Source organism: Saccopteryx leptura, chromosome 2, assembly GCF_036850995.1.
Source record: "Saccopteryx leptura isolate mSacLep1 chromosome 2, mSacLep1_pri_phased_curated, whole genome shotgun sequence".
Classification (NCBI taxonomy): domain Eukaryota; kingdom Metazoa; phylum Chordata; class Mammalia; order Chiroptera; family Emballonuridae; genus Saccopteryx; species Saccopteryx leptura.
Window position 1 is genome coordinate 313825138 of NC_089504.1, and position 17072 is coordinate 313842209.

At 40.5% G+C, this 17072-nt stretch overlaps 1 protein-coding gene across 3 annotated transcripts in view; it reads left to right on the forward strand.

Moving 5' to 3' along the window:
• The window catches only part of UBN2 (ubinuclein 2), a 100124-nt gene that overhangs the window by 25019 nt on the left and 58033 nt on the right, over positions 1-17072 (forward strand). For 2 of the 3 annotated variants that reach the window (XM_066362843.1, XM_066362840.1), the window contains exon 3: positions 11544-11645. The exons of the other annotated variant lie outside the window; for it this stretch is intronic. In XM_066362843.1, the coding sequence (XP_066218940.1) occupies positions 11544-11645 (102 nt within the window). The remainder of the gene's footprint in view (positions 1-11543; positions 11646-17072) is intronic. 3 annotated transcript variants of the gene reach the window in all.

A 17072-nucleotide genomic window follows, 5' to 3' on the forward strand; every position in this document is an offset into this window, starting at 1 on the left:
TTCTCCACCCCTCCCCCTCTCCTTCCTCTCTGTCTTTCTCTTCCCCTCCTGCAGCGAGGCTCCATTGGAGCAAAGATGGCCCAGGCGCTGGGGATGGCTCCTTGGCCTCTGCCCCAGGTGCTAGAGTGGCTCTGGTTGCGACAGAGCGACGCCCCGGAGGGGCAGAGCGTTGCCCCCTGGTAGGCGTGCTGGGTGGATCCCGGTCGGGCGCATGCAGGAGTCTGTCTGACTGTCTTTCCCCGTTTCTAGCTTCAGAAAAATACAAAAATACAAAAAAAAAATGTTTATCATGTGATAAATGAAATCGGTATCTTTATTAATTGTGCTCCATCAAATTGTAATGCTGTCTTTTTCATGTTTAATTCTTGTGTATTTGGTTCAGCTTCCGAACATTGCTGTCCATTTATCTGTTCATTCTTGTATTGTTGTCATATCTGTTTCAACTCATATGACTTTAAATGTATTTAATATGTGACAGGACTAGTCTTCACTAGTTTTTGCAGTGGGGTTTTGTATTCTTCCTAGAGCTCTTTCTTTCTTTCTTTCTTTTTTTTTTTTTACAAGTTTTATTTTATTTTTTTACAGAGACAGAGAGTTAGAGAGAAGGATAGGCAGGGACAGATAGATGAGAAGCATCAGTCATTAGTTTTTCATTGCATGTTGCAACACCTTAATTGTTCATTGATTGCTTTCTCATATGTGCCTTGACCACGGGCCTTCAGCAGACCGAGTAACTCCTTGCTCGAGCCAGTGACCTTGGGTCCAAGCTGGTGAGCTTTTGATCAAACCAGATGAGCCCGCGCCTAAGCTGGCGACCTCGGGGTCTTGAACCTGGGTCCTCTGCATCCCAGTCCAACGCTCTATCCACTGCGCCACCACCTGGTCAGGCCCTAGAGCTCTTTCTTTTTTGGGGATGAAATAGTCCTTCATGTCCTTAACTGCTTATATGTGACTCTTTCTAAAATAATTTGGCCTTGGTCAGGTAGTTCAGTTGGTATAGCATCATCCTGGCGCGCCGAGGTCATGGGTGGGCTCAGTGCCCAGTCAGGGCATGTATGAGAAGCAACCAATGAGTGTACAACCAAGTGGAACAACTAAGTTGAACAACGAGTTGATGCTTCTCTCTAGCTCTCCCTTCTTGCCTATCTCTGTCTCTCTCTCAAATCAATGGAAAAATAAAATAAAATAATTTCTGTCCTAGAAACATCTCTTTCCTTCCTTTGACTGCGGATTCTTTTTTTTTCTTTCTTTCTTTTTTTTTTTTTTGTATTTTTCTGAAGCTGGAAACGGGGAGAGACAGACTCCCGCATGCGCCCGACCGGGATCCACCCGGCACACCCATCAGGGGCGACGCTCTGCCCACCAGGGGGCGATGCTCTGCCCCTCCGGGGTGTCGCTCTGCCACAACCAGAGCCACTCTAGCACCTGGGGCAGAGGCCAAGGAGCCATCCCCAGCACCCAGGCCATCTTTTGCCCCAATGGAGCCTTGGCTGCGGGAGGGGAAGAGAGAGACAGAGAGGAAGGAAGGGGGGGTGGAGAAGCAAATGGGCGCTTCTCCTATGTGCCCTGGCCGGAAATCGAACCCGGGTCCCCCGCACGCCAGGCCAACGCTCTACTGCTGAGCCAACCGGCCAGGGCCTGACTGCTGAATCTTGCTATAATTCTATAACCTATAGTAAAGTTAGCAATTCGCAAGTAAAGCAAGTGTAAAAAATAATGACTATTATGAGTGTTGCATTTAAGCACACACAAATATTGTGTGTATGTGTGTGTGTCCGTATATATGCTACACATGTGTCTGTATGTTTAAGGTTGCCAACTGGTATTTCTTGAAGATTGTCCTTAATCTGAGATTATGCCTTTAAATTGCTTTATTTAGCAAAATAAAATGGTAGTATAATAATAGAGTTGTCCTCTGAAAAGCATACAGTGGAGCCATAGCTTATAAAGATTAGGTTTTTAAAATCAGTAGGTCATACAAATGCAGCATTTAGTCAGAATTATCTTTGCAAAGATCTTAGGAAAGGATGGCACCATATGGGAGACACCTTAATAAGTCCATCATAATCACTTTCTCCTTTGAACACTGGAAAAGATCACTGTTTCTTTGCATGGAAATAAAGTAAAGCAATTTGCTTTTATTTAAAGGCCGTGCTACACAGAACTTACCCAGCTGTCACCGTTAGAATTTCACTTTGCGTTCAGAGAAATGCACTGTGGAAATTGAAAGTGAATGAGAAAGTCTCATGTTTCTGTAGGACCTGCTGGCTCAGTGGGGTCATGAGGGTGAGAGGAATCCTTAGCTCTGGTTGTCTTCCCTCCTCTCTCTGAGTGCCCTCTCCCTCATCCCTTACATATGTACCAAAACACATGGGGGGTTGGGGAGGTACCAGAAAGATGTTTAGAAAGTATAGTTGAATTTGAGCGAATTTGAATATTTTTATTTTATTTTATTTATTATTATTATTTTTTATTTTTCTGAAGTTGGAAACGGGGAGGCAGTCAGACAGACTCCTGCATGCGCCCGACCAGGATCCACCCGGTATGCCCACCAGGGGGCGATGTTCTGCCCATCTGGGGTGTTGCTTTGTTGCGACCAGAGCCATTCTAGCGCCTGAGGCAGAGGCCATGGAGCCATCCTCAGCGCCCGGGCCAACTTTGCTCCAATGGAGCCTTCGCTGCGGGATGGGAAGAGAGAGACAGAGAGGAAGGAGATGGGGAGGGATGGAGAAGCAGATGGGTGCTTCTCCTGTGTGCCCTGGCTGGGAATCAAACCCGGGACTCCAGCACGCCAGGCCAACGCTCTACCACTGAGCCAGTCGGCCAGGGCTGAATTTGAATATTTTTAAAGTGAGTCCTGGAGACTGAACTAAATGACTATTAGTATAGTGCTACAGTAATTTTAGACTTCCTGCTCACTGAAACTACTACAGCAGAGGTCGGGAACCTTTTTGGCTGAGAGAGCCATGAACGTCACATATTTTAAAATGTAATTCTGTGAGAGCCGTACAACGACCCATGTTCATTACGCATTATCCAATAAAAATGTGGTGTTGTCCCGGAGGACAGCTGTGATTGGCTCTAGCCACCCGCCACCATGAACATGAGCTGTACGAAATGAATGGATTGTAATACATGAGAATGTTTTATATTTTTAACGTTATTATTTTTTTTATTAAAGATTTGTCTGCGAGCCAGATGCAACCATCGAAAGAGCCACATCTAAAGAGGGGAGGGGAGAGGAGAGGAGAGGAAAAAAGGAGGGGGGGAATAATTTCTTTTTTTATTTTATTTTATTTTTCTTTATTTCATTATTAATTTTTTTTAAAAAAACAACTTTTTGATTTTTTACTTTTTTAACTTTTTATTCTTTATTAAGTCTCATTAATACTATCAACAAAACCACCCTCAGATGCCATTAAGGAAGAGAAAATTGAATATCATGGATACAAAAGAAAGAGGTAACACAGCTAGATGAGGAAAAGTCTATGGAGAAAAAATTTAATATATTGGAAACCTTGGAGCTAAATGACAGAGAATTCAAGATAGAAATCCTAAAAATCCTCAAGATATACAAGAAAACAGAGAAAGGCAATTTAGGGAGCTCAGACAACAACTCAATGAACACAAAGAATATATTTCCAAGGAAATTGAAACTATAAAAACAAATCAAACAGAGATGAAAAACTCAATTCACGAGCTGAAAAACGAGGTAACAAGCTAATAGAACAGGCCAGATAGAAGAGATGATTAGTGAAATAGAAGACAAGCAGCTTGAGGCACAACAGAGAGAAGAAGAAAAAGACTCAAAAATAAAAAAAAATGAGATAGCCCTACAAGAATTATCTGACTCCATCAAAAAGAATAACATAAGAATAATAGGTATATCAGAGGGAGGAGAGAAAATGGAATGGAGAACATAAACAAATAATAGATGAGAACTTCCCAAGCCTGTGGAAAGAACTAAAGCCTCAAATTAAAGAAGCAAACAGAATTCCGAGTTTTCTTATCCCCAAGAAACCTACTCCAAGGCACATCATAATGAAATTGGCACAAACCAACGGCAAAGAAAAAATTCTCAAGGCAGCCAGGGAAAAGAAGAATACAACATATAAAGGAAGGCCCATTAGATTATCATCAGATTTCTCAGAAACTCTACAAGCTAGAAGAGAGTGGACCCCAATACTTAAAGTCCTGAAAGAGAGGAACTTTCAGCCACAAATATTATACCCATCAAAGCTATCCTTCAAATATGAAGGAGAAATAAAAACATTCACAGATACAGAAAAGATGAGGGAATTTATCAGAAAACCCCCACTCCAGGAATTACTAAAGGAGGTTCTCCAATTAGATACAAAGAACAAAAAAAAAACAACACAAAGCCACAAGTAAAAGCTCCAAGAAGAACACAATAAAACCAAATTTAAACTGTGACAACAACAAAAAGAAAGGGGGGGAGAGGATGGAGATTAACAGTAGCAAAGGACGATGGAGTGAAAAGTACTCACAAAATAGTGCGCTATAATGAACAGGGTAGGAACCCTTTCATTACTTAAAGGTAACCACCATTGAAAAACCACCACAGAAGCACATGAGATAAAAAAGATAGCAACAGAGGAAAGATATATGGAATACAACCAAATAAAAACAAAAGATAGAAAAACGAAAGAGAAGGATCAAACAAGATACAAAACTAACAAGAAGCAATATATAAAATGGCAATAGGGAACTCACAAGTGTCAATAATTACACTAAATGTAAACGGATAAAACTCACCAATAAAAAGGCACAGAGTAGCAGAATGGATTAAAAAAGAAAATCCAACTGTATGCTGCCTACAGGAAACTCATCTAAGTAACAAGGATAAAAACAAGTTCAAAATGAAAGGCTGGAAAACAATACTCCAAGCAAATAACATCCAAAAAAAACAGGCGTAGCAATACTCATACCTGATAATGCTGACTACAAGACAGCAAAAGTACTCAGATGGCCATTTCATAATGGCTAAGGGGACATTGAATCAAGAAGACGTAACAATACTTAATATATATGCACCAAACCAAGGAGCACCAAAATATATAAGACAGCTACTTATTGACCTTAAAACAAAAACTGACAATAATACAATCATACTTGGAGACCTCAATACACCCCTGACGGCTCTAGATCGGTCATCCAAACAGAGATTCAACAAATATATAGTGGCCTTAAACAAAACACTAGAGAACCTGGATATGATAGACATCTACAGGACATTTCATCCCAAAGTGACTGAGTATACATTTTTCTCCAGTGTACATGGATCATTCTCAAGAATTGACCATATGATCTTGCCTGTGGTGGCGCAGTGGATAAAGCGTCGACCTGGAAATGCTGAGGTCACCAGTTCGAAACCCTGGGCTTGCCTGGTCAAGGCACATATGGGAGTTGATGCTTCCAGGTCCTTCCCCTCCCCTCCCCTCCCCTCCCCCCCTCCCCTCCCCTCTCCTCCCCTCCCCTCCCCTCCCCTCCCCTCTCCTCTCTCTCTCTCCGTCTCTCACTCTCCTCTCTAAAATGAATAAATTAAAAAAAAAATTAAAAAAAAAAAAAAAGAAGAATTGACCATATGTTGGGCCACAAAAACAACATCAGCAAATTCAGAAAAATCGAAGTTGTACCAAGCATATTTTCTGATCATAAAGCCTTGAAACTAGAATTCAAGTGCAAAAAAAGAGGAAAAAAATCTCACAAAAATGTGGAAACTAAACAACGTACTTTTAAAAAATGAATGGGTTAAAGAAGAAATAAGTACAGAGATCAAAAGGTATATATAGACAAATGAAAATGACAATACGACATATCAGAATCTATGGGATGCAGCAAAAGCAGTGATAAGAGGGAAGTTCATATCACTTCAGGCATATATGAACAAACAAGAGAGAGCCCAAGTGAACCACTTAACTTCACACCTTAAGGAATTAGAAAAAGAAGAACAAAGACAACCCAAAACCAGCCGAAGAAAGGAGATAATAAAAATCAGAGCAGAAATAAATGAAATAGAGAACAGAAAAACTATAGAAAAAATTGATAGAACAAGGAGCTGGTTCTTTGAAAAGATCAACAAAATTGACAAACCCTTGGCAAGACTTACCAAGAAAAAAAGAGAAAGAACTCATATAAACAAAATCTAAAATGAAAGAGGAGAAATCACCATGGACACCGTAGATATACAAAGAATTATTGTAGAATACTATGAAAAACTTTATGCCACTAAATTCAACAACCTAGAAGAAATGGATAAATTCCTATAACAATACAACCTTCCTAGACTTGAGTCAAGAAGAAGCAGAATGCCTAAACAGACCTATTAGTAGAGAAGAAATAGAAAAAACCATTAAAAATCTCCCCAAAAATAAAAGTCCAGGCCCTGACGGCTTTACCAGCGAATTTTATCAAACATTCAAAGAAGACTTGGTTCCTATTCTACTGAAAGTCTTCCAAAATATTGAAGAAGAAGCAATACTTCCAAACACATTTTATGAGGCCAACATAACCCTCATACCAAAACCAGGCAAGGATGGCATAAAAAAAGAAAACTACAGACCAATATCTCTAATGAATACAGATGCTAAAATACTAAACAAAATACTAGCAAATCGAATACAACAACATATTAAAAAAATAATACATCATGATCAAGTGGGATTCATCCCAGAATCTCAAGGATGGTTCAACATACGTAAAACGGTTAACGCAATACACCATATCAACAAAACAAAGAACAAAAACCACATGATCTTATCAATAGATGCAGAAAAGGCTTTCGATAAAATACAACACAATTTTATGTTTAAGAATCCCAACTAAATGGGTGTAGAAGGAAAATATCTCAACATGATAAAGGCCATATATGATAAACCATCAGCCAACATCATATTAAATGGCACTAAACTGAAGGCTTTCCCCCTTAAATCAGGAACAAGACAGGGTTGTCCCCTCTCTCCACTCTTATTTAATGTGGTACTAGAGGTCCTAGCCACAGCAATCAGACAAGACAAAGAAATAAAAGGCATCCATATTGGAAAAGAAGAAGTAAAGGTATCACTTTTTGCAGATGATATGATCCTATACATCGAAAACCCCAAAGAATCCACAAAAAGACTACTAGAAACAATAAACCAATACAGTAAGGTCGCAGGATACAAAATTAACATACAGAAGTCAATAGCCTTTCTATATGCCAACAATGAAACAATTGAGAACGAACTCAAAAGAATAATCCCCTGCAGGATTGCAACAAAAAAATAAAATACTTAGGAATAAACATAACAAAGAATGTAAAGGACTTATATAATGAAAACTATAAACCATTCTTAAGGGAAATTGAAAAAGATATAATGAGATGGAAGAATATACCTTGTTCTTGGTTAGGAAGAATAAATATAATCAAGATGGCCATATTACCCAAAGCAATATACAAATTTAATGCAATTCCCATCAAAATTCCAATGACATTTTTTAAAGAAATAGAGCAAAAAATCATCAGATTTATATGGAACTATAAAAAACCCCGAATAGCCAAAGCAATCCTAAAGAAAGAATGAAGCTGGGGGCATTACACTACTTGACTTCAAACTATATTATAGGGCCACGACAATCAAAACAGCATGGTATTGGCAGAAAAATAGACACTCAGACCAATGGAACAGAATAGAAAGTCCAGAAATAAAACCACATATATATAGTCAAATAATTTTTGATAAAGGGGCCAACAACACACCGTGGAGAAAAGAAAGCCTCTTCAATAAATGATGTTGGGAAAACTGGAAAGCCACATGCAAAAAAATGAAACTGGACTAGTTTGTCCCCCTGTACTAAATTTAACTCAAAATGGATCAAAGATCTAAATATAAGACCTGAAACAATTAAATACATAGAACAAGACATAGGGGCCCTGGCCGGTTGGCTCAGTGGTGGAGCATCGGCCTGGCGTGCGGAGGTCCTGGGTTCGATTCCCGGCCGGGGCACACAGGAGAGGTGCCCATTTGCTTCTCCACCCCTCCCCCTCTCCTTCCTCTCTGTCTCTCTCTTCCCCTCCCGCAGCGAGGCTCCAGTGGAGCAAAGATGGTCCAGGCTCTGGGGATGGCTCCTTGGCCTCTGCCCCAGGCGCTGGAGTGCTTCTGGTCGCAAAAGTGCGGCCCTGGCCGGTTGGCTCAGCGGTAGAGCGTGGGCCTAGCGTGCGGAGGTCCCGGGTTCGATTCCCGGCCAGGGCACACAGGAGAAGCGCCCATTTGCTTCTCCACACCTCCGCCGCGCTTTCCTCTCTGTCTCTCTCTTCCCCTCCTGCAGCCAAGGCTCCATTGGAGCAAAGATGGCCCGGGCGCTGGGGATGGCTCTGTGGCCTCTGCCTCAGGCGCTAGAGTGGCTCTGGTCGCAACATGGCGACGCCCAGGATGGGCAGAGCATCACCCCCTGGTGGGCAGAGCGTCGCCCCATGGTGGGCGTGCCGGGTGGATCCCGGTTGGGTGCATGCGGGAGTCTGTCTGACTGTCTCTCCCTGTTTCCAGCTTCAGAAAAATGGAAAGAAAAAAAAAAGTGCGACGCCCTGGAGGGGCAGAGCGTCGCCCTCTGGTGGGCAGGGAGTCGCCCCCTGGTGGGTGTGCTGGGTGGATCCCGGTCAGGCGCATGCGGGAGTCTGTCTGACTGTCTTTCCCCATTTCCAGCTTCAGAAAAATACAAAAAAAAAAAAAAAAAAAGAAGACGACATAGGTACTCAACTCATGGACCTGGGTTTTAAAGAGCATTTTATGAATTTTACTCCAAAGGCAAGAGAAGTGAAGGCAAAAATTAATGAATGGGACTACATTAGACTAAGAAGTTTTTGCTCAGCAAGAGAAATTGATAACAAAATAAACAGAAAGCCAACTAAATTGGAAATGATATTTTCAAACAACAGCTCAGATAAGGGCCTAATATCCAAAATCTACAAAGAACTCATAAAACTCAACAACAAACAAACAATCCAATAAAAAAATGGGAAGAGGACATGAACAGACACTTCTCCCAGGAAGAAATACAAATGGCCAACAGATATATGAAAAGATGCTCATCTTCTTTAGTTATTAGAGAAATGCAAATCAAAACTGCAATGAGATACCACCTCACACCTGTTAGATTAGCTATTATTAACAAGACAGGTAATAGCAAATGTTGGAGAGGCTGTGGAGAAAAAGGAACCCTTATACACTGTTGGTAGGAATGTAAAGTAGTACAACCATTATGGAAGAAAGTATGGTGGTTCCTCAAAAAACTGAAAATACAACTACCTTATGACCCAGCAATCCCTCTACTGGGTATATACCCCCAAAACTCAGAATCATTGATACGTAAAGACACATGCAGCCCCATGTTCATTACAGCATTGTTCACAGTGGCCATGACATGGAAACAACCAAAAAAACTGTCAACAGGTGACTGGATAAAGAAGAGGTGGCACATATACACTATGGAATACTACTCAGCCATAAGAAATGATGACATCGGATCATTTACAGCAAAATGGTGGGATCTTGATAACATGATACGAAGTGAAATAAGTAAATCAGAAAAAACCAGGAACTGCATTATTCCATACATAGGTGGGACATAAAAGTGAAATTAAGAGACATTGATAAGAGTGTGGTGGTTACGGGGGGAGGGAGGAAAAGGAGAGGGAAAGGGGGAGGGGGAGGGGCACAAAGAAAACTAGATAGAAGGTGACAGAGGACAATCTGACTTTGGGTGATGGGTATGCGACATAATTGAATGACAAGATAACTTGGACTTGTTATCTTTGAATTTATGTATCCTGATTTATTGATGTCGCCCCATTAAAAAAATAAAATTATTTAAAAAAAAAAAAAAGAACCACATCTGGCTCACGAGCCATAGGTTCCTGACCCCTGTACTATAGCAAGTTTATAGTATGTGACCCTTAGGATACGTGTAACATTCCATACCTGGAATAGAATGAGTTATTTATACTGTGATCAGCCAGAGTAAAAAGACTCTGTAGGCTCTGGCTGGTTGGCTCAGCAGTAGAGCATCAGCCCATTGTGTGGAAGTCCTGGGTTTGATTCCCGGTCCGGGCACACAGGGGAATCACCCATCTGCTTCTCTACCCTTCCCCCTCTTCTTCCTCTCTGTCTGTCTCTTCTCCTCCCACAGCCAAGGCTCCACTGGAGCAATGATGGCCTGGGTGCTGAGGACGGCTCCATTGCCTCTGCTTCAGGCGCTAGAATGGCTCTGGTTGCAATGGAGCAACACCCCAGATGGGCAGAGCATTTCCTCCTAGTGGGCATGCCAGGTGGATCCTGCTTGGGTGCATGTGAGAGCCTGACTGCTTCTAACTTTGGGGAAAAAAAAAAAAAAAAGACTTCATAAAGTGTGACATGAAAAGTGAAATCTACACTAACCGGATCTTTTTGTTTTATTATTGTTTTGTTTTATTTTATTTTTTTAAATATTTTAAAAAAAGTATAGACTTACAAGGAGCTGCAGATAATAGTAGTGAAGTTCCTTATACCATTACCCGGTTTCTCCCAATGCTAATTAATATCTTTTACATAAGTATAGTTATCAAAACTAGGACATTGAAATTGGCACAATACAATTAAGACCTTAATTAGATTTCACCAGTTTTTGCATGCACTCATTTTTCATTTTCTTGTATATCTATGTTTAAAATTCTGTGACATTAAAAAAAAACAAAAAACAGTTTGGATTTATAGGAAAGTTGCCAAGATAATACAAAGAGTTCCTATATAGTCCTCACCCACTTCACCCTAGAACATCTTACTTACACTTGTCTAGTATATTTTTTACATCTAACAAACCAGTGTTGGTACATTACTATTAATTAAACTCCACACTTTCTTCAGATTTTACTGTTTCCTCCTACTGTTCTTTTTTAGTTCCTGGATCTCATCCAGGGTACAACATCACACTTAGTCATTATGTTTCCTTAGGTCACTTGGACTGTGACGGTTTTCTCTATTTTTTTTTTTTTATCCTGACAGCTTTGAGGAATACCAGTCAGTTATTTATAGAATACCCCTCAAATTAGTTTGTCTGATGTTTTTCTTATAGTTTAGTTTGTTGTGATGTTTTTTCTTTGTCAACATGTAACTGGGATTATAGGCTTTTGAGAGGAAGGGCACAAAGGGAAAGTGCCATTTTCATCATATGAGGTCAGTGGCGCAGACTGTCGACATGACTTACCACTGTTATCTAGACCTTCATCACCTGGCTGAGGTATTTGATGTTGGCCAGGTCATTTACTGTAAGGTTACCTTGGCTTCTCTTTGTTGTACTCTGATCTTTAGGAGCAAGTCCCTAAGCACAATGTACAATACATTCAAGATGTCAGGGGGCTTCATAACCTCCTGGAGGGGAGATTGTCTACAGAAATTATTTGAGATTCTTCCTGTCTACAGAAATTATTTGGGATTCTTCCAACAGGTATTTTTTAACTTTGTGAAAATAACACGAGTATTGAATTAGTCTAACGTATTTGTTCTTTGCAGGGTGGGAAACCCCATAAACACCGGAAGGATCGGCTACAAGATTTAATTGATATAGGCTTTGGCTATGATGAGACAGATCCTTTCATTGATAACTCAGAGGCCGTGAGTAATATGTCTTTAATATAGCAGTAATTTTTTGTTTGGGATAGTAGAAGTTAAGGGGAAAGTCAAGGAAATAAGATAGTTCAGTAGATGTTTTGGCAAACTAATTCTCTATTGATGTGTGTCTAAATTGCTTCCAGTTCTATGCATTTACAAATAATTGAGCATCTGCATACACTTATGTTTGTATACTCGAGTAAATATGTAATAAGATAATTACAGAGTGCAAATATATGTGTAGGATAAATTTCTAGCAGTGAAATTTTTTGGTCAAAGGAATTTACATCTTGAATTTTCATTGATATCCACAAACTTGGGCCAGATGTACTGTATTTTGAAATGACTTCCATATAGGAATCATGGGATCTTGAAGATTGCAGCTAGTGGGTTAAAGTTAATCTGCCAGACATCTTTAAAATGGACTTCATGTTTTTATTGTTGCCAAGACTTACTACAGTGTTGGTAATTAAACAGCAGCCTTTATCACCAGCCTGTTTTGATCAAGGCCCATGGCTTTTTCCTGGGAACCCTCTTTCTCTTACAAAAGGGAGAGGGATTTAAGAGAGCATGTAAGGTCTCTGGCAGTCCATCGATCACATAGCAAGTGAAGGAGGGCATGTCCTGTTTTTGGGTAGATAGGGTGTATGTTCGTACATTCTTCTCAGTGCACTAGAGTAGTCTAAACACTGGGATTCTGGAATTCTCTTCTCTGTGCTTACATAGGATACACAGAAGAGACACTGAGGTGATGATTATACTACCCACAAGTTAGTGCATCTTCCTGTTACTGCAGTGCTTGGTTGCATGGGTGATGACAAGGCATATGGTGTAGGACAGTGATAGCATGTGGTGTACTGGACATCCTGTCATACGTCTAAGTTACTTTGGTGTTCTGAAATAAACTGGTTACCCCTCCAGGTGGCCTGGTCTATAGAAGTAGAATACTAACAATGCCCTTTAGTGTAGAGGTTGTCAACAAGTAGGTTAGGGGATGTGGTACTTTTCAAGAGTAAAGTAGATTTTGAATTCTAAATAACCCAAGAAGGAACTTAGTTATATATAAATGGTTATTTCATGTACTGAGGCTCTTATAAATAGCATTTTAAGATATTAATAAACTTAATTTAAGAGCAGTTTTAGGTTCATAGCAAAATTGAGCAGAAAGTACAGAGATCTCCCAGATCCACTGTCTCCGCACATGCTCAGCCTTCCCCATTATCAGTATCCCCACCAGAGTGGTATATTAGTTACAGTCGATGAGCCTGTGTTGACACATTAGCACCCAAAAATCATAGTTTACTTCAGGGTTCACTCTTGGTGCTGTACACTCCACGGGTTTTGACAAATGTATAATGACGTGTATCCACCATATAGTACCATAGAGAGTAGTTCCACTGTCCTGAACATTCTCTGCCTTGCCTGTTAGTTCCTCCCTGTCCACTGACAGCCACTCATTTTGTACTGCCTCCATAGTTTTGCCTTATTTTTATAAATAGCATTTTTAATATCTTCTATAGTATTCAGAATTTTCAAATAAAGTGCTTTTCAGACTGACTTTTACAGTCCATAATTGGATTATATATCAATTTGGAGAGCGGCCAGCGTTTGTGAAGAGAGTGAAACAGAGTAGGAGTTGTCCTGTTAACCACTGGTGGGCTGTGTGATTTTGGTTATATACGTGCGTGTGTGCATGTGTACTGGATTTTCATGTGTGATGTATGTTCCACTTGTGTTGTGAAGAACATTTGAAAGCCATTGCTTTAGTAAATAAGAATAAATTTTTAGGTAAAAGTTGTATAAAAGTTATATAATTCGTAAGATTATAGGACATGGTATATCACTGTTTTATAAGAGGAAATTGAGGTTGTCTCTTTTTTTTTGTATTTTTTCGAAGCTTTATACAACTTAGGTATAAGTTGTATAAAAGTTATATAATTCGTAAGATTATAGGACATGGTATATCACTGTTTTATAAGAGGAAATTTAGGTTGTCTCTTTTTTTTTTTTTTGTATTTTTCCAAATCTGGAAACGGGGAGGCAGTCAGACAGACTCCCGCATGCACCCAACCGGGATCCACCCAGCATGCCCACCAGGGGGCGATGCTCTGCCCATCTTGGGGCGTCGCTCTGCCGCAATCAGAGCCATTCTAGCGCCTGAGGCAGAGGCCACAGAGCCATCCTCAGTGCCCGGGCAAACTTTGCTCCAGTGGAACCTTGGCTGCAGGAGGGGAAGAGAGAGAGAGTAAGGAGAGGGGGAGGGGTGGAGAAGCAGATGGGCGCTTCTCCTGTGTGCCCTGGCCAGGAATCGAACCCGGGACTCCTGCACGCCAGGCCGACGTTCTACCACTGAGCAAACTGGCCAGGGCCTAGGTTGTCTCTTGACTTGCAAAATACTTGTATATTGTTGTCTTTAACAGATTACCATATTTGGTTCTTTTTATGAGATAATTCAGACATAAAACAATTACAATCCAATCAGATGATTCTGTTCTTTTCATTGATTACATCGCCAGTAAGATTTACTGTTCTTATATTATTTGATAGAATGAAAACAGTCTGGTTATAATTTTCAGAATCGTGTACTATTTATTGCTATAAATACCTGAAAATAAATGATTTTGAAAATTATTTTTAGTCTCACACTTAAATGCTGCCAAGTTTTAAGAAGACTGAGAGAAATTTTTTTTATTAATTAATAATAATTCCAGGTATGAGTAACACTTTTATTTAGGTTGTCTCTTTTAAATTTCACTACAACTTTCTTCTGTTTTACAACTCCCAAAATATTGAGGTTAAATGATTTGCTCTGGGTCACAATAGCTAGTCATTGGTAAGGATCTAAAGCCATGCCTTCTGATTCTCAAGTTCAGAGCTCAGTGGCCTCTTAACACACTCTACCTGAAAGGGTAGATTGAATTTGCACAGAAACTGTGTTCTCCTGGAGAGAGCTGGGATAGAGAAGGCCCAGCAGAGTGCTGCATAGGGCACATATTGGGCACGTCCACACTGCCTACTAGCCTGGTGAGGCGGGTGCTTCCCACGTGGGAAGCTGCTTGGTGTAGCCGACAGGTGGGAAGCCAGCCAGTGACTTGGCCAAGAACTAGTGAAATTACCTTGGCAAGGTTCTTAGTCGCTCTGAATCTGGTTTTCACTTATAAAATGGGAAAACATTTGCCTGCCTGGCTTCACAAGAGTCAGGAAGACCAAGTGGAATAGTGTCTATGAAGAAGCATTCAACATCATCAGCAGTTTGAATATGCACTCTTTTTTATATTCCTACTATTATATAGATAGAGATGTCACACCTGTGACAGGTAAAAACATGCTTTTTTTAAAAAGCGCCATCTGTTGGATGTAAAAGCAACACACGCTATACTAAATATTTTACGATTCCATTTCAATGTTTCCGATTTACGAACCATTTACATGCAGCCAGACTTGAGGATGCACGGTTGTGAGCATGGCAATCGCATTCTGCAGCTTCAGATCTGCTTCATTCTCAACAGAATGAACACACAGGCTGAGAGTGGCTGAAAGACGTCAACGAGAAACAGCAGATCAGCGTCAAACATGACTCCGTGCTCAGCAATCACGCAATTACAATCGCCTTGCATTCCTGTACAACCCAGCTGATGATTATAGTTTGAGCTGTATGTTCTCATCGGCACTATGACTGAAGTGTGTCCTTATTGCAAGGCTCTGAAATTTAATGGAGAAATGAAAGGAATGTGTTGTGCCACCAGAAAAATTAACCTGCCTCAACTTAGAGAACCGCCAGAGCCATTAAAAACTTCACTTGCTGGATACACCGCCGAATCAAAGCATTTCCTATCTAACATCAGGAAATAGAAGTCATGCTTCCAAATGACGTCATTCGGCACAGAAATTGTAACAGTTCAATTCATGCCAACTTTCAAAGTGAAAGGACACATTTATCATAAAGCTGGCTCCCTGCTTCCGTTCCCAGATGGTCAACATAAATTCCTACAAATGTATTTCATCGGTGATGGCAATGATGAATTGAATGCACACTGCAGAATTTCTTTTTTTTTTTTTTTTAATATTTTATTTATTGATTTTTTTAGAGAGAGAGGAGTGAGAGAGAGAGACAGAGAGAGAGAGAAGGGGGAGGAGCAGGAAGCATCAACTCCCATATGTGCCTTGACCAGGCAAGCCCAAGGTTTCGAACCGGCGACCTCAGTGTTCCAGGTCAACGCTTTATCCCACTGCGCCACCACAGGTCAGGCCAAAACTTTATTTTATTTTATTTTTAATTTATTCATTTTTAGAGAGGAGAGAGAGAGACAGAGAGGGAGAGAGAGGAGAGGCCGAGAGAGAGAAGGGGGAGGAGCTGGAAGCATCAACTCCCATATGTGCCTTGACCAGGCAAGCCCAGGGTTTCGTACGGGCGACCTCAGCATTTCCAGGTCAACGCTTTGTCCACTGCACCACCACAGGTCAGGCCACAATTTCTACTGGCATAAAAAGGTCCGTTTCCCAACTACAAGAGCTTCTTTATGAAAAAAAACAATTTAGTGCGTTTGTTCACAACAGCAATTGACATGGTGCCATCTGATACACACAAGATTGTTATTCATGCTGACAAAATGACTGCAGGAGAACATGTGTGAAGATTCAATGCTCCAACTATAGACGAAGTGGCAATTGTTATAGTCGGAGATCAATTCCAACCTAGAGATATTGTTCTTCATCGGAGATACAATCAATTGACAATACTTGCAGAAACTCATCAGTGCTACAATGCCCTGCAATATTCAGTCATTTTTTGAGATGGTGCCGATGGATATCACTTCAACGTTAAGATAATAAATCCATTCAGTGGCGAAGAAACAAATATGAAATGCAGCGCAATGAACTATTATTCATACCGATTAATGATTCGAGAGAATGAAAACAATCACATTTTGAAATGCTGTCAATTGTTTCACCAATACATTGTAGATATGTATGCAAAAATCGAAACAATGTTTGATATTCATCCGTTTGAATCAGACCAAGCTTCGCTCTGAAAAATACGTTTATTTGTGAGATGCAGTTGTAAATGACAGTAATACAACTAACGTTGCAAGACTAACAATTTTGCCATCTTCATATACAGACAGTCCACGTCATATGCATGAGTATGCTCAAGATGCAATTGCATATGTTTGTCACTATAGGCGTTCAGACCTATTCATTACATTCAAATGCAATCCAGCTTGGGATGATATATAACAGCTCTTACTTCCTGGCCAATCGCCAGTGGATAGGCATGACCACAGCACGTGTTTTCAGACAGAAGCTGAAATTGTTAATGGATTTCATGGTAAAACATGAAGTGTTTGGGTCTGTGCGCTGTAAAAAAATTAATGAGCAACGTCGTAGAAGCAACAGTCTTGACAGGACCTTTCAAAGATGAAGATGTCC